Source organism: Mesoplodon bidens (assembly GCF_964165515.1).
Source record: "Mesoplodon bidens genome assembly, chromosome: 5".
NCBI lineage: Eukaryota > Metazoa > Chordata > Mammalia > Artiodactyla > Ziphiidae > Mesoplodon > Mesoplodon bidens.
This window is the reverse complement of record NC_138161.1, coordinates 110,468,750-110,489,528: the sequence shown is the minus strand read 5'-3', so window position 1 is coordinate 110,489,528 and position 20,779 is coordinate 110,468,750. Positions and strand designations below refer to the sequence as shown.

Here is a 20,779-nt window from a genome sequence, read left to right as displayed (position 1 = left end):
CCAGACTATCGCCTACCCAGCAATCATGTGACCTACCCCTGGCCCATAAGGTGCAAGCAGAAGTCTGCAATGATTGCTGGGAGAGTTTTCTCTCCTGATGCAGGGGCAGCTCTTCCCTTCCTCCATGTTGCTTTGCTTCTTCCTGCCTGGACTGAGGCTGGAGGTGGAGGAACATCGCGGCATTCGGAGGTGAGGGCCACCATCAGGATGACAGAGCAGAAAGAGACAAGAAGGCTGGGCCCACTGATACCTCTCCAGCCCTGGCCTTCTGGAAGTCTTTGCCCTTCTAATTGTGATGCAGTCCTGATACATTAGCTTATCAAGGCTAAGAATGCCCCTGAGGGGTTAAGTCTGAATCCCATAATATAAAATAGTGAGCATTGCCCTGGAGGGTCACCTCTCCCCAGGAGGGTCTTGTGGTGGCAGCAAACTGCCGGTCACCCAAACCACTTACTCTAATGGCTATGCCAGTCTCACAGGTGGTACAAGTTAAACTCAGGATAGTCAGTAAACTTGCCGAGGGGTGAATCCCAAAGACGTGGCCTCCAGATTCAGAGGAGGAGAGCTTGCTGATTTCCATCCTAACCTAGAAGAGCAATCAGATGGGGTGGAGAGGTTGCAATCGGCATTTCCCCACAGGCCTGTGGAAGAACCAGCTGGTCCCCAGAGCACTGGCATCCAGGAACTCACCGGGCCACATTCGAGACACCACCCTGTGCTGGCCAAGGCATTAATGCTGGCTTCTTTTCCTTCCTTCCAGTCTATGTCTCTATCCCTTTTGTTCCTTTCATCACGAATCAGCAACAATAACCAGTTACCCAGCTTTCTGCTGAGAGGAGTCAGGAGTCAGCTTGACAGCCTGAATCTAACAAGATGGGTTTAGGAAGGACAAATGTTGATGACACAAGGGCAGCTGGGGAGGAATGAGGTCTCACACAGTAGCACCTGTGGAAAAAAATTAGTCTGATCAACTACGAATCACAAGTGATGTGGCCGCCAAAAGAAGTTTTGTGAGCCTAGGCTGGACAGGAATAGGGAGGCAAGGGCCACTCTCCATTCTGCCCAGGTCAGGCTGCCCTGGAGTATTACACGCCATGCCTGGGCAGGCAGGGCTGAGCACTGCGGCTGATCCAGCTTGAGTGTGTAACCAGAATCCGGGAAGTAGTGTCCTAGGCAGAGCCAGAGCCTTCAGAAATCCAAAATCTGAGGGCTGTATAGAGCCAGGAAGCAGAGCAAGTTGTCAGGGCAGGGACCGCATCCGGCCACTTCTGGGGAGGTTTCATCTGGACAGGTGCTGTGTACCGGGTGACTGCTGCTCTGGGCCATGTAGGGTAGGGGAGGGTGGTGTTCTGTTTGGGGCACCACATCTCAAGAAAGAGCACAGGTCAAATGGGCATCATTCAGGTGGGAAACCTGGATGCTGAGTGGGAAAACCATGGGAGATGAGCAATGAAAAAACATGCAGGGGTATTAGGGTGGCACAGTATCCCCAGGGATAAGAGATTAACTTGTTCAGTATGAATACAGAAGGCAGACCCAGGAACAAGGGGTGGCATTTACAGAGGAAAGATTTCTGCCCAGTATGAAGAAGGACTTTATAATAGCACTGTCCAAAGACAGGTGTGCTGTGAGAGGTACTGACTGCCCCATGGCTGGAGATATTCAAATAGAGGCTGTAAGGTCACTTGTTAAGGATGAGATCAAAGGATCACCCACAGGTGGGGACTGGAGCATGAGGCCCCTTCCAACTGAAATTCAAGCAAAATGATCAGGCCACCCAAAGACCTCCTGTCTGATCCAGGCACAGTGATCACCCACCATTCCTTCCACCTCACACATCTGGGTCTCCCTCCCTGACCTCTGCCGACAACTTTTCCTGGAGGACAGCTAATGCACTCTGACTCAGCTCTGCCCCTGACCACCCTGTGCCCAACCCCTTAGCCTAACCAGGTGATTTCTACAATCCTTCCAGAAGACTCAGAGTCTCCTGGGATAGCTTTTCTGTCCCTTCAAATGAGCCAGAAGCTTGACTAATGCCTTACTTCCCTTTAATTTTTTAAAATAATAAAGCGTTGAATATTTCATGTGATTTATTGAATACTGTACTAAAGTGAAAAAAAGAATGTTTGTATGGGTACAGAATGGTTGTACCACTCCCTCTGAGGATAAAATCTTTGTAAAAGTATTTAAACTTCCTTTGGGATTATTTTCTCCTCCATAAAAAATCTCCAGAAAACTCTGAAAGCCATATTTGAGACAGATTTTACCATTTCTGTGAGTCATTCACTGAAAAAAATGACAGCAAATCTTCTTTCAAAAGCCCTTTAACAGAACCAAGCTCCATTCCCTCTTTGATGGGATATCAACTCTTCTTATATGGTGTCCTCCAGCAGTTGAAGCCTCACCTCCAACCAAGCTTCTGTATCCTGTGGAAATGCTTTTAAGCAAACGCTGCTAAAAACCTCAATGCATGTTCTTCTAGATATATTTATTGGCACAGAAAATAACCATCAATTTTCTAGCTGCTGGGTCTTTGAATTTAACCTGCCACTTGATTTCACTCCTCTCAAATATAAAAGAAAGGGCATTATTTTTTTCCTTGCTCTAGCTGCAAAAGAAGAAAATGAGGTAGGAGAGCACACTAAATTCCCTTGGAAAAGGCAATTTCCAGAAGCTCTCAAAGAAGAAGAGCTGCTTGTTTACTTTGTACTTAATGCTGTCTCTAAATCACCCAGTTCAGTGAAGTCTCGTGACATTTTAGTTAACCATAGTTTCACGTGCGAGATTTTAAAAGAGCCATTAACCAGGTGATTAAAGTAATGAGATCTGTGCCTCCTGATGTGATGCACTAAGAAGGGCACCACCTCACCTGAGTGGGTTTCTTCCAAACACACAAACCTGAATCTAAACACGAGGACATCCCACAGCCCACACTGAGAGACATTCTTCCAAGGTGTTAAGGTCATGAACAACAAAGACTGAGGAACTGCCCCTGACAGGAAGAGAGTAAGGAGACATGACAACTAAATGTACTGGGAACCCTGGTTTGTATCCTGGACCAGGAAAATGTCCATTCGTGGGCCATCTGGTGAAATTTGCATCAAGTCTGCAGATTAGTTAATAGTATTATATCAGTGGTAATTTCCTGGTTTGGATGACTGCACTATGGTTTTGTAAGATGTTAACACTTGGGGAAGTTAGGCGAAGGGGTTACGGGAAACTTTTGGACTATTTTTACAACTTTTGTATAAGTGTAGAGTTACTTCAAAATAAAAAGTTTTTAAAAAAATCTGATGAAAGATATTCTTCTGTGCCTTGTGTGACATGGGAAGGTCTCTGTCTTCCGACGACACCTTTGAGTGTCCTTTGCTGGTGGACAGTGGGTATTGAGGGACACCTTTGAGAGTCAAGCCTTATTATGTGTGAAGAGCTCTGCTTTGCCCAGAAAGTGTAACCCTCAAGGTCACCTCCACCCTTCATTTTCTTACCTTGCTCCATTTACTCTATCAGAGAAATTCAGGGTTTTCCTCGGGAGCTGTGACAGGGGTCTGGAGAAGCGGGCAGTCAGCATAGTGGCCACGAGAGGCAGAATGGTCAGGTTCCTCCGGGTGGGTTCTGAAACACAAAATGTGTCCTCAGCATTGTGTTGCTGCCTTCAGGAGTTTAGGCAGAAGGGGCCATTTTCCTTCCAGGTTGTGAAAGTTAAAGTGGGCACTGTTTGACCCAGGTTCAGTCAAGGCACCAGGCAGTCCCTGCCTGCCACCCTCCTCTCAAGCTACAGCCTCATGTGATGAAAAGAGTCAGGAGGCTGGAACATCTAGAAACCTGGGTTCTGGCTCCAGCTGTGCCACCAACTCATGGGGTAACCCTGGGTGAGTCATCACCCTTTTGTAGCATGAGGAGGGTGTAGCACCAGTGACCCTCAAACTAGGCTGTGCAGCAACCACTGGGGTGCCCAGGGTCCCACCTCCTCAGGGATTCCAGCTCCATGAGTCCCATTCTCAGTGTTCCCCATATCCAGCAAAACATCCATCTCAATTTGCCCACATGCCTCCAGGCAGCTTTTTCAGTCCTGGGCCAGGTGTCTTTTGATTCAGCTCTCCACCTGTCTCCACCCCACCATGCACAGGGTCCAGCCCTGGGGCTGAATTCATCAGTAACTCATCATAGCATGGAGACTGAAGCTACAAAATGAGACACACTCTAATCAACCTAAATTAAAACACCCACACCCACACAGTCTCTCCCACCACCCTACCACTCCCTTTCCACATTAAATCAAACTTGTTGCAGCAAGGCCATGTGTCAGTAAGGCTACTCAGCACAGTGACTAGCTTCCTATTATGAGTTGTAGATGGGTGTGTGCATTAGTTGTCCTCCTGTTCTGGTTAATTCCCCTCTAGTGATTCCTCCTGGCCTAAGGGAAGGAAAGGGAGGTAGGGAGGGAGCTGAGCAAGGCAATCCCAGCCCTGGGAGCTGTTGCTCTTTTCCTGGGGAACCGTCCAAGTCTCTCTTTGCACACCTGCCTGTGGTTTGTTATACTGCCCTTAACAGTAACAAGGTTGTGCCTGAGGCAGCTCCTCCCCTGCCATTTTGCTGCCGCCCCTAATCTGATCAGCCAGTGCATCTGTGATAAGTTCACTAACTAGCCAACAACCACAGTATTTACTGCAGAAGGCAGGTGGCGGTGTTTCATCTGTTTAATCTTCAGGAGAGGAAAACAAATAGGGCTCTTGTGTCTTGCGTGATCCTTCCTGGACTGTGCAGTAGGCTCTTGCTTCTGCTCCGGCCCCTACTCGCCACACTCCAGTCTCAGCACTGCAGCCAGAAAGGTCTTTCCAACACCAGTCAGGTACGTGACTCCCTTGACTAAAAGCCTCCTCTCCATGCCTTTTTGGAGCTGGCCTCTGCCTCCCTTCCTATCTGGTACCCCCTCCCCTGTGCTCACTGCTCTGTAGCCACGCTGACCTTCTGAACATACACGGAGCTCTTTCTCGCCTCAGGGCCGTGGACCTTGCCTTTCCTCTCTCTAGAGGGCTGAGTCCTTCGGACCCTTCTGACTTCAGAGAGGCTGCCCAACCCCCCATGCAACACACAGGGGTTGCTCTCCATAAGATTGCCCTTCAATCCAAGATTCTCTTGTTTCTTTACTTATCTCCCCCTTCTAGATCATAAGCTCAGTGAGGCTAGGCACCTTGTCCATCTTAGTCACCACTGAATCCCCCATGCCTGGAAGACCCTGACACGAAGGAGGCACTCAGTGAGTCCCTGCTGAGTGGGGGTGAGTTGTGTGCTCGAACCTCACCCCCATCCCCACACACACACTGGCCCTTCATGGAAGGCACAGGCCCATGATGTGGGTGCCCCGCACCCCTCCCAAGTACTGACCGGCTGGCTGAGCACAGACATCTCTGCCTCCTCCCTCCAGGACTGGAGTCCGAGGTCACCACCACTGGGTGATTTAAAATCCAGTCGTCTGTAATTCAATCGCTTTCCATCCTTTCTGCTCAATGCCTGTGGCACAGAATGCCTCAGTGTTTGCCTCAATGTCTCTCCCGAGAGCTGCTTTTAATTTTATTTTCCTTTGAGTCAGCAATATCTAAAAGCACTGGCGTCAAAATAGCCTAAATTGCATGAAAACTCAGCCCCTTTAATAATGCACTGTTCACAATGTAATCTCTCATATAAAAAATGCTAGAGGGCTTCCCTGGTGGCGCAGTGGTTGAGAGTCCGCCTGCCGATGCAGGGGACACGGGTTCGTGCCCCGGTCCAGGAAGATCCCACGTGCCGCGGAGCAGCTGGGCCCGTGAGCCATGGCCGCTGAGCCTGCGCGTCCGGAGCCTGTGCTCCGCAACGGGAGAGCCCACAACAGTGAGAGGCCCGCGTACCGCAAAAAAAAAAAAAAAAGCTAGAATTTTAGATATCTTTTTCTTCTACTACTTTTTTACATTCCTTAAATATGTTGCTATTTTCACCCCAAACACAATGCTATAGGCAGTGGAATTCCTGTACTCATCAGGGCTGTTTGTCATCTCAGTGTTTTGTGCTGGGCTTTAGTCTCTGTAAACATTAGTTTCTCAAACTTGAAATGCCACTCAGTTGCCTTTTGGTTTGCAAACAGAAATGGCGGTGGGAGGCGGGCGCTGCAAGGGGACAGGCAGAGCCCCTGTGAGGGCGGGGACCACCTCTTTAGCTTTGGGTTCAATCAGCTGCTCCGGGGGGACCAAAGTTATATGATACTGTCACGAAATCAAGACGTTCACGTATTATTCTGGAATCTGGGAGAAACTTTTCTAATTCTGAGAACAGTTAGGTCTGCTCTCAAGGGCACCTCCTTTCCATTGTCAGTGCAAACCCCACGTGTAGCCCACAGAAAGCACTCCCTCTCCAAAAGAAAAAAAACAACCTGTGTGCACCCTTGTCTTGATGCTGGGCTCACTTGCTGCATTCTGACAATACTATCTTGCAGAAGACACAGCTGGCTGCATTCCTGTGGGTCAGGGTCAAGGTCTCCCCTGTAAGTGGCAAACATTCCCAGTACTGACATCCTCAGAAGAGGCGGGGCATCAGCAGCAAATAGGAATTCAGGAGGCAGGACTTAGGCCGGAAAGAGAACTCAAGTTTCTGGACATGAAGTCTGGAAGGGCCTTGGTACTACCAAGTGGGAGAGGGAGGTCCTGTTTCACCGGGGAGGGTGAGCTGGGTTTAAGCTAAGAACCATCCTGTGTAGGGACACCACACTGAGGCGCTCAAAGCCCGTAACCTGTGTGAGACTCCAAGGTCTGACAACTGGCAGCCAGTTTCCAACATACTCTACTTGGTTATTTTGTTTGGCCTGCCTAGTGTTTTAAAAGGCAATGTAACGAGGCAGCTATGTTATGCTTGAACACAATAACAAAACGTTTTCACTTACTATCTCAAGCCTACCCACATCACCTCTATTAACTGCCTGGACACTGTGGGCATTAGGGTTTGAGATCTCTTACCAAATAGATGTCTATTATCCTTTGGCTATTTCCCTTCTGATCACTTAGCATAATCTTGCCTAGAAGTTCCAGCTCAGCTCAGCTCAGCTATACGTGCTAACTACAGTTTTTGGAGGCTTCCTTGAGGCAAAAAGGAAACCTGACAAGTTTTAAAGTCTTTATTCAGATAAGATGCCTATTACCCCTTAGAGAGAGAACTATTCTGAAACGAAAGTCTAAAGACATTATACAGGAACACCAAATGATATTGTAGGTGACGTTCCCACTACCATTTTATCGTAAATGCAGAAGTGACTTTTATATGGCTGCCTCTAACAGAGACCTTCAATAAAAGCCAAGGATTTAACTTTATAGCCCAGTTCAGCGAAGGCAAACCTAATGCAGACACTTGGATTAGTCTGACACTAGACACTAGCCACCAGATTAGACTTAGGTGATGGCCATTTCTCTTCAGAGAACACATCACACTCTCAGCAGTTGCCATCTTTCGTGTGTCTGTCTTGCTCAGCTGATCCCCGTCCCTTTCAGACTTGCCTGTTGCCCACAGGATTTGGCCTCTGCAGCTGTAGTTGTACAGTGAGACCCCCCCCCACCCCCACCCTCTGGCCATGGAAGAGTGGGTCAGGGAGAGACACCTGACACCAGATGAATCCATCATTCTGTCCCCTGGCATTGTGAAAGTATGCAAAGCAGCCTGTGTGGGGTAGAGACAAGTGATCTAGTTGCTGGAGTTGGGGGGAGGGGGGTGGGCAGCTATGCGACATTTGAGCCTGAAGCCAGAGAGAGAGATGGAGAAAGCCAATCTGCAAAGAGAGAAAGGAGTCAGGCACACATGTAGAAAGAAGCAGAGATGGAGGTGAAGAAGAGAGAAAAAAACAACAGAGCCTCCTGCTCCTGAGACCCAGCTGCCCTCCTGTCTTCAGCTCTGTAAGGCACGTGATGTCTTTATTCTGTGTTGATTTAAGCATGCTTAATGTTTCTGTTAGTTGCAGCCAAAACAATATTGGTGAAAACACACTGAAAGCAGGTTCTTTCTGCAGATCATTATCATTAATTCTTAAGCTTGCCTGATATTCTGAGAATGCCACACTGTAGACCTCATAATGATAACAGGAACAGAAGCCTCTCCCTCTCCACTTCTGTCAAGGAAACATCTGTCCTTCCCCAAGTGTTACCAGAGCTATCAAAATGGCCATAATTACAACCACCAGGTTAAGCAGGCATCCCATCCCTAGGAGAACAGGGCTTGCCTACCAAATTCAAGTCAGACCTGTACACAGTAGGCACATAATATTTGAGTGACCTAAGAGAGTTTTCAGCAGAGGAATACCATATCAGGCTTCTATTTTAAAATGATAACTCTCACTGGGTTAGGAATAGACTGAGGATGGACAAGGGCAGGAGCAGGGAGACCATTTAGAAGCTATGGCAGTAACCCAGGACCATAATGTACAGCCACGCAGGCTGTGCACTGCAGAACTCCAGCAGAACGTGAAGAGGTAATCCCTGGACATAAATAAAAGGGCTGCCAGCCCCGGTGGAAACCATGGAGCTAATTAGACGTGGTCAGAGTCTGGCTGTGTTTTGAAGGTGAAGCCCACTGTGATTTACTGACCAATTAAATGTAGGCTATGAAAGAAGGAAGAATCAAAGATATTTCCAAGATTTTTCATGCAGATGTAAAAAAATGACATTAGTACAACTGACAGTTTAAGGAGCCATCCTATTCATAAGCGCTTACCACATTTCAAATCAGAGCGTACAAGCCCAGCATCCTGGTCCTCACCGGGCCCCTCCAAATCATATCTCCAACTACACTTCTCTCATCTACTCATTATACCATTTGCTACACCATCTCTCAATAAGCCCTGTACTTTCCAATTTTTGTGCCTTGCTCATCCTATACCAAATCTGAGGTCTCCGTTATCCACTAAGCCCTAACTGATTCAAATAACCTCCTTCAAGAAACCTTTCCTGATCCCCTAAATCAAACATCAATCTCTTGTTGCGGGACTTCCCTAGCAGGTCAGTGGTTAAGACGCCGCGCTCCATATTTGCATTTTCACTGCTTCCTTATGTGCCTCTGAAATAGCACTTAACCTAGGCCGGGTAGTATTAGAGGTATTTCTGCTTATAACCATTCACAGCACCCCGCTCCGCCATCTGACCACCAGTCTCAACCTGGATTGTTTCATTGACCTCTGGCTCATCCAGAATGACTACTCTGGTGTCTGACAGGAAGCCGCCACTCTGTAAATGTGTAGTGAGAGACTATGCGAGCTACACTCATTTCAAAGTTCAGCTTCCTCGCCCGCCACGGGTATATGCCCTGGGCACGGCCGGGCTGCAACGCTCTGGTAGAAAGTGCTAGGATATTTGATGCATCTTAAAGGATCCTGGCAGCCTGAAGCCCACCGTAACGAAAGGTGTGCCTCTGTAACCACTGGCAGGGTTAGACGGGGACTTTGCATCAGCTGACTCTGGGCAGATTTTGGCAGACTGGTTGGAAAAAAACACGCAGAGCTCAAATGAGCTCAACGTCCCGCGCGGCTCCAAACCCTCCCCCAGCAGGGCGCAGACCGCCCGGGTCCCTGTCTCTGACGCGTCGCCCCAGCGGGCAGGCAGAGCGCGGGACGCCCGAGGCTCGCCGGCGCCAACTCGCCAAGCGCGCTGGCAGCCCCGCGTCCGGGCCAATCGCAGGGCCGCAGCCCCTTCCGGCTGACCAGAGGCTGGGAGTCGAGGGGGCTCGGCCCGAGCCACGCTCCCATTGGCTGAGACCGCACCGCCCAGACCAAGTTGAGCTGTTCCCGCACCTGTGAGCGGCAGAGGCTCCCGGCCTTCCCCGGCCGCGGGCCCACCACCAACCCAGTATCTCCCGCCTGCTCCCGCGGCGCCTCCAAATTGCTCGGTCCTCCTCCTCCCCCGGTCCTGCGGCCTCTGCGGTCTCTACGGTCCTCCAGTAACAGCCGGCTCAGCTCGTGCTCGAGGAAACTGGACCGGCGGCCTGACTGCTGTCCAGCATCCTTCCCGAGGGCGCAGCTTGAGGGGAGGAAGCACTCCCCCTCCCCCCACAACCAAGCCCCCGAGAACAGAGCCCCGTGGAGGACGCGGCAGGAGGACGAGGGATGCGGGCAGACCCAGAGAGATGCGGTGAGGAAGGAAGCAGTGCCTAGATCTCAGGCTAGAAGGTAGGACTACTGGCTTCGGCCCTGACTCGGCCTCTGGCTCGGCCGGTTTCTTCCCTTCTCGGGGCTGGGCTCGTCTTCTGTAAAATGCGGCGGCAGAGAAGGATAAGTGTTGAGGGTTTCACCTGGGAGACTCGGGGCCGCGTGTTCAACCTAGGCCTCCCCCTGACAATCACATTTTCTGAATAATAAACGTCAGGCTGGGCTCCCGGAGCACGGACGGAAGGCCCGGGAGGGCGGAGGATGAGGATCACCTGGGGTTGAGACGGCTCTGGGCGGGATCGGTCCATCTTTACACCGTTACTTCGGCCGCGGCCGCAGGGCCCAGCCTACAGGACTTGGTGCCCCCTTTTCCACTCGCATCCCCGAGACCCTAGTAAAGGGCAGCGCAAGTCCAAACCAAACCGAGCATCACGCCGGTTTAGGGGCGCCGGCTCATCACGCCCGAGCTGCAGAGATACGGACCCCTCCTCTTACCCCAAACCAAACTGGCGCGGGGGCTCCAGCTGCTGAGGGCTCAGCTGGTGTGTTCGCCGGAACCTGGCGCTTCGCAGGTACCCGCGCTCGCGTCTTGTACCAGCGGGCGCTACCGCCGTTTCCTTCTCGAAGCGCCTTACTGGCTCCCACTCCTGCGGCCTCCAGCCTCAGATGCCGGGATGCGCCTGCGCACAGGGGCTTTGCTCTGTAGGGCCGCGCGGGGCGGAGCCCGACGGCGGGCGGCGCAGGGGCGGGGAGCCTCTGCGCCGCCTCCTTCGCCTTGCGGCGTCAGGCCTGGCCCTCCTCCCGCAGAGGGTACTTCTATTCGTTAGGCGCCGAGCCCGGGATTAACCCACTGCCGCCCATTTTAGGTCTAAACCGCGCTCCGATCTCCTCCACCGCCATCCTGGTTCTGGAACGAGCGGGGAACGATTTCACCCCGCGGGTTGCGGGTAGGGAGGTGGAGGTGCCGCTCCAGGAAGTGAGGAAACCCGGTGAGGTTGAGACGCCTTTCCAGGTCCTACGCCTACTTGCTGTCTTTGGAGCTCATTGGGGTGGGTTGGTTTGTTGGTTTGTTTTTAAATTTGTCTTTTGATCAGATGAAATTTATTTAAAATTTTCTTCCTACGATTTAAAAAAATAATTTAAGAATAGCACAGCTTCCCAGAGTTTCAACAACGGAACATCGGAGGCCAATCTGCCACAGACCAGGCTCCCCTGCCAAGTTTCCAGGCTGAGAAACCAGCTGAGGAGAAGGAACCTATCAGGGCAAATTAGTGGCAGAGCTATGTTTAGGTCAAATTATAGAGAAGGGCTGATTGGAAAGGGACCAGGCAGATGAAAACAGGAAGGAAAGAAGGGCCTGGTGGGGCTTTAAAGAAACCTGTCAGCTCCGTTACATGAGCTTCTTGAAGGCTGAATCTTCCTTATCTCTGGCTCCCGGCATGTAGAGCTTTGAAGACCAGGAGAATCATGAAGGTAGGATGCACTTGGTTCTCTGTACCCATTTCACAGACAGACTCAAGCTTGCATCAGTGCTGTGTTTCAGAATAGTCACTGTTACAGCATGCCATGGCCATAACATAAATCCTTATATTGGGTCACCAGGTTACACTTTGAGGGTTATGCATTGCTAGAAAAGCAGTTAACTAAAGGAAGAGTTAATATTTCCACCTAGGAAAACCATAGATCCTGACTTTGGACTGAGAATTAATGGAAATAAAGTTCTATTCATGAAAGACAAGGACAAGACAGTTGATCTGTCTACGGTTATATCTGACTCCACCTGTGGCTGACCTCACACCTTCTCAGCCCCACTTTTTATTCCAGTTTTGCTCTGGCAACCAGCTGCATACAGGTGAAACCTGAGAGCACCTTGCCTCAGCTGTACCTGGTATCTTGCCCTCTCGGGGCTTCTCTGTCACTGCAGCCTGGGCCCCCTACAGGAAGCCCAAGCCCATTTTGACACATGCATAAACTTGGAAGTGCAAAGGAATTAACACGTCCTAGGACAACGTTTGACCAAGGCAGACAGGAGCTGGTGGAGAACTATTACACTCTTCCGTTCTTCCAGTGGGCAGTTCTGAGGTACGTTTTGTACAGCACCTAAGATGATAGACCCCTGGCTGCCCACAGTGTGCCCAACTTGATCAGCTCAATAATGCACCCTTGGATTGCCTTTCGCATTCCTGCCTTGACTGTTTGACTCTTCCAAATCCTCCACTCCTGTTCCTCGGGATTCATTCCCAAAATAAACTACCTGTATCATGAAGGTAGGATGCACTCTGAACAAGTTCTTGTTCAGAGTTTGTTTTGGTGGGTGGGGGGGAACCCAGACTAAGCCAGTGGTTAATCCAAAAGAGTCATCTCAACAGGGAACTATATTCAATGTTCTGTGATAAACCATAATGGAAAAGAATATGAAAAAGAATGTATATATATGTACAACTGAATCACTTTGCTGAACAGTAGAAATTAACAACATTGTAAATCAACTATACTTGAATAAAATAAATTTTTTAAAAAACACACAAAGAAGACCCCAAAAAACCCCAAAGAGGCATCTCAGCCCAACTTTGGGGGTCATTCTCAGCAGACCTTTCCCAAGTCTGCTAATGAGGAATCCATGTGTTCTGTTTGAGCTGTTGCTCTTTTTTTGCCCTGCTGCCCTGCTCTTTAGGGCATCATTAATAAACTCTCGGGGGCAGGCTGGAAGTATCAGAGACTCCCAGGAGACACGGCCAGCTAAAGGGCTGGGTCTAGGTTAGCATTGGACAAAGCCATTCTCGGCCTTACCTTAAACGTTTTCCCTCCTTCCAAGGTAGGTCCTGTTTGCTGACCTTGAAACGAGAAACTTTCAGCTCTGGGGTTGAACATGGAAGCAGAGACAGGGTGGGACCCAGGTCACTCCCAACACAGCATGTGCCCAGATTACGTCTCTTTTTTGCCCTCCCTCTCCCCCTTGCCCCCGCTGTAAAAGCAGTTCCTCTGCCCAGATACAAGGTCTCAGGCCAGGGTCTTTGGCACCTAGCACACTTCATCTCATTTCAATACCAAGAGGGTGCTGTTGCAAATTACTAAGCTAGGTTTGGGAGGAAAGAGCCCTTAGTCCCAGCCTTCAAGAAGGGAAATGAGACATGTACATAAGCTAAATGAATCCTTAGAAGCCCTGTAAGTCTTCTAAAAGAGGAACTTGTAAGTGTGGTGGGAGTTCTGGTGGGGCTTCAGGACAGGATCTGTAGAAAGGTAGCATCCTGAAAGACTCTCAGAATGAAGTCCCCTCAAAAGATCCCCCTCCTAATGGATTCCTCGTTAGCAGACTTGGGAAAGGTTTGCTGAGAAGGACCTTGAAAGGTGGGCTGAGATGCCTCTTTTGGATTAACCATTGGCTTAGTCTGGGTTCCCCCTTGAAACAGACCCCTGTCCAGAGAGCCACAGTGTTTGCTCCTGTCCCTCTATCAGCTCCTAATTGCCTCCTAGCTCAGACTAATCTTGGATCCCAGCTCAGACTAATCATTCATCTTCCTAGGCCCCAGCCCTCCCCTGCTATATCTGGCCCTGCCCCATCTCTGAATGCCCCTGCTCTTCTCTGTCTTCAGTGTTGTGTCCAACACCAGATGGTACAAGTTAAATCCTGCCCTTAGCCAGCCACGTGGGAACCCTCCAGGAGCCCACGAGTGCAGCGCTCTGTGCTGAGTTCTACTGGGGGATAGAGAGTCACAACACCATTTACTATCCCAAACATTACAGGTCTTCCATTTGTTTAATGCAACTGAATTTTCTTTAAAAAAAAATTTTTTTTTTTTTTTTTTTGGCTAGAAATCATGTCCTTAATCTGCAGAATTTTAGAAGTGTCAAGTAGCTTTTTCTATAGTTAACAGTGAAGGAACGAAAAAGCCCAATGTACTATTCTAAACAAACTGATGCTCAGAATCTAGTGTGCTGAAGAACCCTGGGTCCTAACATGACTATAACACTGAATTCTGCCCATGGATGAGAAGTGGAGGCCCAACCTTCTCCCTGCAGTGAATAAGCAAGTAGAACGAGGGCTTGGACCTTATGGGGAAAAAAAGGGGTGTATTGGACACCCACATCCCCACTCCCTTTCTGTCTCTTGACTCTAATGTATTTAACTAAAATGATTGTTTGTTTAAGCCACAGAGTTGTGGGTTTTTTTCTTTCTGTGTGTGTATTGCAGAGGGGGGAGTAGTTTGGAAACTTAACCAAAGTTATTTTGAGGTAATTGGGACCTTTGAAGAGAGAAAAGTATGAGGAAATAAAAAAACAACTGTGTCCCCACCTCTGCCCATCCACCCCAAGCTACAGCACTGCGTGAAACCCCTTCCTTCATGCAGCTTAACTTGATCAAGCCCTTAGATCCCAGGCATTGTGCTTTGTGTTGAGGATGCAGTGATAACCCAGTGCGGGGTCCCTGTCTTCAAGTAATACAATTTAGCAGCTAACGACTGATCGCTGCATACCAAACACTATGCCAAGTGCTTTGTGTGCATTTTTTCACTTAATCTCTGCAGCAGTCCTAAAAGTGACCTAAGATTATCCCCATTTTCCATCTGAGGAAGTTGAGGCCCAGAGAGGTCAAATAATTGTCCATAGCAACACAGCTAGGAAGTAGCAGAGACAGAATGTACACAAGTCTGTCCCACTCCAAAGACTTTCTTTTAGCACACCACCAACTGTTCTAAGGTTCTTGCTTTGACAAAACGGGTAAAAATCCCAGTTTTTAAGGCTATTTGGAGTCCAGAATTTTTTATAACCAGTTGGGCATTGTTTTGTGAGTAATCTTAACAGAAGCTGGAATTGCTTTGTTACATTGAAGTTCCTTCCAGTGAGTACAGTACAGAAGCCAAGGTCTGATGCACTCAACTAGGGAAAGAAATTATAGGTCCTAATTGAACATATAAACTTGGAAAGACAAAAATATGGGATAAAATTCTCAACCCTTAAAGCTGATTTAATTTTCTGAACTTCAAATCTATTTTTTAAATAATAGTTAATATGTTATAATAAACATTTTTAAAACCATATGCTTATTTTGATTAATATCATTTCATTTTTTTCCCCAATGAATGTGTATTATTTATATTTTCTGCTTGTTGCTACCAGGGACAGAGCCTATTATTTCAAAAGGGAAATCAAATTACAAAGCTGCTGCTTCCCATTTTGGGGTTGCCAGTACCTCTTTCCAAAGGCCTATTTGTTGAGAAGGTTATACTTCAGATTCACTTTGCTAGTCTTATTTTCTTTTCAACACAAATGGCACAAGGATATTCTCTTGCTAGCAATTTCTCTAACAGTAAATTGTGAGACAAGACCAATATCGAATATCTAGAAATTAATGAACACAGAACAATGTTTCTATGTTGCTCACTAGAGGATTTCACTTTATAATTACCTTTGTTCTGAAATAAATTAATTTTAAAAGCTCACCAAAAAAAAAGAGAAAAAGACCCATTTGTTCCTCCCCAACGCCCTCCCCTCACACCAGGCTCCTCCCAAGACTGGAAGGGTTTCCTTCTGCGGATAGTCTTCACGCTCAGCATTTGCTCACCTTGGCCAGCTGTAGCAAGGCTCCCTCAGCACTATCAGCACGCAGGTCCAGGCAAGATACAAGCCAGATACACCTGGAATCCTCTTAATTCTCAGTTGATAAGATGTAATAGACACCCCTGGAAACCTCTTCCAGGCTTTATGTGTATTATTTCAATGCTTGTCTTTAGCTGGGAAGGGAAACTCTCACATTCATATGATAAGCAAGGCCAACTAATGATAAAATACAATATTTAGAGTTCTGATGTTTGTGTGTTTGTCGCTGAATAGGCAAAGTTCAGCTTCATAACTTTGTTTTAAGCTTAAAATGTCTGTGAGTTTGGCCCTCTGACAAGTGGAGAATCAAGGGTGGATGCCACTGCCTAGGGATGCATAAGAAAAAATGATGCCAAAGGGCAGCTCCAGCTGACTCCACAGTGAGCTCTCCCTGCCAGGATGTGTGGGCATAAATGAGCATAGGAACTGGCCTGAACAGAATGAGAACTATCCAGAGAGTTCCCTGAGCATAACCCAGAATCAGGACCTGAGAAAGACTGTAAGATTGCTTTGGACAGGGTCAGCTGCAAGAAGGTAGGACCAAAACATACCTCTTAAACATCACAATCAGGTGAGGAAGAGTATGTATGCAACACAGGAGATCCCTTCAGGGTGTTTCTTAGTATTACCATACCTTGTAATTAAAGTCAATGGAAAATTACAACAGCTGAATTCAGGCAGTACTACTAATGGTCTAGACTCTTCATAAATAAAGTTGGGGTCACCCCACCCAAACATGGTAAAGAACCATGACCTGCTGAGGGCAAAGGGAATATGGAATGGGCAGTGGCAAATAGTAATTATAAATACCAGGTACAACCATGTGACCAGTTGCAGAATAAGGACTGTAATTGTCATGAGTATTTCTTCCTTATTTTGTTATGAATATGTGTGTGTAATATCTTTCCTTTCTTTTCTCTCTTATCCCCTTATCATGTAACATGAGATACTTTGACTCATATATCATACTATTGTTAACTTCACATCATAGTATTTAAGTTATGGGACATCAAGAAGAGTGAACATCACCGAAGGACTCTGTGTCCTCTTTCGGAGAAAGTGTTAGTGCATTTTTAGTTGTATACAGGAGAGTTGTATCATGTAGTTTGAATTTCGACCTTGTTATTGTCTTTATTTGGAGAATAAGTATGGTCTAAGGAGATGTATATGGGTGCCAAGTTGACAGGGAGTGAACTGTGATGGTTAATTTTATTATTTTTTTAAATTAATTAATTACTTAATTAAAAAAAATTTATCGCTGTGTTGGGTCTCCATTGCTGCTCACGGGCTTTCTCTAGTTGCGGCGAGCAGGGGCTACTCTTCGTTGCGGTACGCAGGCTTCTTATTGCAGTGGCTTCTCTTGTTGTGGAGCACGGGCTCTAGGCACGTGGGCTTCAGTAGCTGTGGAACGCGGGCTCAGTAATTGTGGCTCACAGGCTCTAGAGCGCAGGCTCAGTAGTTGTGGCGCATGGGATTAGTTGCTCCGCGGCATGTGGGATCTTCCCAGACCAGGGATCGAACGTGTCCCCTGCATTGGCAGGCAGATTCTTAACCACTGCACCACCAGGGAAGCCCTGTGATGGTTAATTTTATGTGTCAACTTGGCTAGGCCACAGTGCCCATATATTTGGTCAAACATTATCCCAGATGTCTCTGTGAAATTGTTTTTGAATGAGATTAACATTTAAATTAGTGGACTTTGAGTAAAACAAATTACCCTCCATAATGTGGGTGGGCCTCATCCAACCAAATGAAGGCCTTAGTAAAAAAAGACTGACCTCCTCAGAAGGAGAAGGAATTCTGCTGGCAGACTACCTCTGGCTCAAATTGCAACTCTTCCCTGTGCCTCTACCTTACCAGCATAACCTAGATTTTGGACTTGCCTAGTCTCTACACGTGAGCCAACTCCTTAAAATCAATCTCTCTCTGTGTCTCTCTCTCTCTTTTTTTTTTTTTTTTTTTTTTTTGCGGTACACGGGCCTCTCACTGTTGTAGCCTCTCCCGTTGCGGAGCACAGGCTCTGGACGCGCAGGCTCAGTGGCCATGGCTCACAGGCCTAACCGCTCCGCGGCATGTGGGATCTTCTCATACCGGGGCACGAACCCGCGTCCCCTGCATCTCTCAACCACTGTGCCACCAGGGAAGCCCAAGAGGGACTTCTTATCATGGGAGAAGTCTCTAAAGCAGAGGGACTCAGAAGTGGAGCATCTTTCCATGGGGAGGTGCCTAAGAGGCAATGGAGCAGAAGTGGGCCCTCAAACCTCTTCCTGCCTTTAGGTATCTGCCCCTCACAGAATATCCACACCCTATTGGCCCCAGCACATCCAGACCAAATACTAGTCTTGTAGTGTCAGGCCCTGGATGAATGCAGAGCCACCTGTCTTTCCATTCCTTCTACCTCTGTCCTCCTCCCAGGGTGCTGCTGCCTTTCTTTCTGAGTCCACAAATACAAATTAGCTTATTCCACTCCCTCACTCCAAAAACTGAGCTTTATTCATTCAACAAAAAAAATGTTTGAGTGCTTACCATTTGCTCTAGGCATCAGAGATATGCCTGGGAACAAAGCACATAAAAATCCCTGCTCTCATGGAGCTTAAATCCTAGTGAGGGACACAGATAATAAACAAGATAAACAAATTTTAGTATTGCCAAGGGGGATAAGTGCTAAGGGAAAACATAAAGTAGGAAAAGAGGATGGGTAGTTGCCAGACAGGAAGAGAGGGAGATACAATTTAAATAGTTTCATTCCAAAGGTGATATTTGAACGAAGACTTGAAGTAGGTAAAGGAGCAATCCATGCAGATGTCTGGGGAACAGGAATAGATCCAAGGTTTGTGGACCTGATGTTTATACAATTTTGAGACCCTTTTTAAGAAAAACAATATAAATTTACCAGTATAAAAGTAGGTGCAGGCCTTAGAGAGGCCTGTGGAAGTGAAGGGCGGGAAGCTTCCACTCCATTAGCTCAAGAGTAACTCTGCCTTGCTGGGGGAATAGCAACTGCACAGAGAGAACAGCAAGGGCAAGAGAGGCATGAGCATGCGCAGTGAGTTCCGGGAGCGCAGGGAGGTCGAGGAGGCCGGGGTAGCTGGAGCAGAGCCAATGAGAGGAAGAGAAGCGGGTGGGGTTGCAGTCAGAGGGCGCTGGGGCAGGATTACGGGGGACGTTGGACTTCGGCTTTATCGGTTGGGATGCGAGCCACTGGAAGGTTTTGAGAAGAGGAGTAACATGACTTATCCTGGATTTTGAGAGAATTCCTGACTGCCGTTTGAGAATAGACTGAAGTCGGTCAAGGATGGAAGCAGGGAGACCAGTTAGGAGCCAGTTGGAATGATTTAGGAGAGACGATGGTGGCTCGGACCAGGCTGGTAGCGGCAGAGGTGTGAGGAGTGGCCTGATCCTGAATGTTTTGAAGATAAAGTCTGCAGGATTTGCTACCAGATGGGATGTAAGGGTAAGAGAGAGAAAGATGTCAAAGATGACTCTGAGGATTTTGTCCTGAATAACTGGAAGGATGTAGTTTCATTAACTGAGATGAGGGGGGACATTTGAGAGCAGATTTTAAGTGGAAGATTAGAGTTCAGTTTTGAACATGTGAATATTGAGATGCTTACATACCCAAAGGGAGAGGTGGAGTGTGGAATGCAGTCTGGAAGAAATCTGGGCTGGAAAAAATAAATTCCTGAAGCTGGGTTAGATCACTAAGGGAGTGAATGTGGATAGAGAAAAGAAGTGGCCCTAGATTTGAACCCTGAGACCCTCTGATATTTAAAAGTCAGGGAGGAGAGAAGGAACCGGCAGAGGAGACGAAGAAAGAACAGGCAGGAGGTAGGAGAAGAGCCAAGAAAGAGCGATCCCCTGCAAGCCAGGTGAACGAAATGCGTTCAAGAGGCAGAAGGGATCAGCCTTCAAAGGCTGCTGATAGGTCAAAACATGAGGCTGGGAGTTGACCACTGAATGTAACACATGGAGATCATTGGTGATCTTGACAAGAGCAGGAGGCATATTAGTGAGAATCCAAACCACAATTAAATCTTCAGCCTGATATGTCTGGCTGTTCTGCCGTTAGCCCCAGTGAGCAGTTCACACCACCTGGTCCGTTCCCTGGGACCTTCTACCTTCACCCATGACTTTCAGGCTGTTCCTGCCTCCAGGGTCTCTCCAACCCCACAAATAGAACTCAGACACCTGAGCCAACACTTCACCTACTGGAAGCCACTCATCTCCCAGAGGGCTGAGATTCTATAATCCCCTATGTGGGAAAAACAGACAGAAAAAAACAAGAGAAACAAGGAGATAAAAAGAATTAAACCTGAAGCAAAATGAGTTGCCCATTTTTAGTTCCTGATGTCAGTAAATAAACACTGCCTTTACATTGTGAGTTAGCTGTTACAGGACTGTATCGATGACCCCAATGACAGTGCAAGTTGGTGGGAAGATAGCTCAAACATTACATTTACCTGTTTACAAAAGTTCTTTTTTTTTTTTCCAAGTAAAAATAGGTGATCACTGGGCTTCCCTGGTGGCGCAGTGGTTGGGAGTCCGCCTGCCGATGCAGGGGGCACGGGTTCGTGCCCCGGTCCGGGAGGATCCCACATGCCGCGGAGCGGCTGGGCCCGTGAGCCATGGCCGCGGAGCCTGCGCGTCCGGAGCCTGTGCTCTGCAACGGGAGAGGCCACAACAGTGAGAGGCCTGCGTACCGCAAAAAAAAAAAAAAAAAAAAAAAAATAGGTGATCACTAAGTTAACGTGCGTAGTTTGTAGAAAGTAAACTGAAAGGCTAAGGAGAGGCTGCTTTAAGGTTGATAGTATATATCTTTAACTTAGCATGATTTACCTTCAAGTGATATAATACACATATAAGAACCATACAGTAGTCTATTTTAATTTCTCCCCTCCTGAACTTTCTGCTGTGTTGTTTACATTTTCCTCTACATACGCTGTAAAACCTACGCTACATTGTTTTATTTTTATTTAAACACTCAATTGTCTTTTAAAGAGATTTAGATAATAAGGAAAAAGATTTTCA

At 47.8% G+C, this 20,779-nt stretch overlaps 2 protein-coding genes across 3 annotated transcripts in view; one reads left to right on the top strand and one right to left on the bottom strand.

Annotated features, from left to right (window-relative positions):
* BDH1 (3-hydroxybutyrate dehydrogenase 1) overlaps positions 1 to 9,915 on the bottom strand; it is a gene marked incomplete at its 3' end in the record, with an annotated part of 32,219 nt that extends 22,304 nt beyond the window's left edge. Inside the window, 2 exon segments of the mRNA XM_081235358.1 lie at positions 3,489 to 3,615; positions 9,852 to 9,915. Of these exon segments, the coding sequence (XP_081091484.1) occupies positions 3,489 to 3,571 (83 nt within the window). The 5' untranslated portion in view covers positions 3,572 to 3,615; positions 9,852 to 9,915.
* Positions 9,566 to 20,779, top strand: part of APOD (apolipoprotein D) — a 79,923-nt gene continuing 68,709 nt past the window's right edge. For both annotated transcript variants that reach the window (XM_081235940.1, XM_081235939.1), the window contains exon 1: positions 9,566 to 10,174. The gene's annotated coding sequence lies outside the window, so the exon portion shown is untranslated. The remainder of the gene's footprint in view (positions 10,175 to 20,779) is intronic.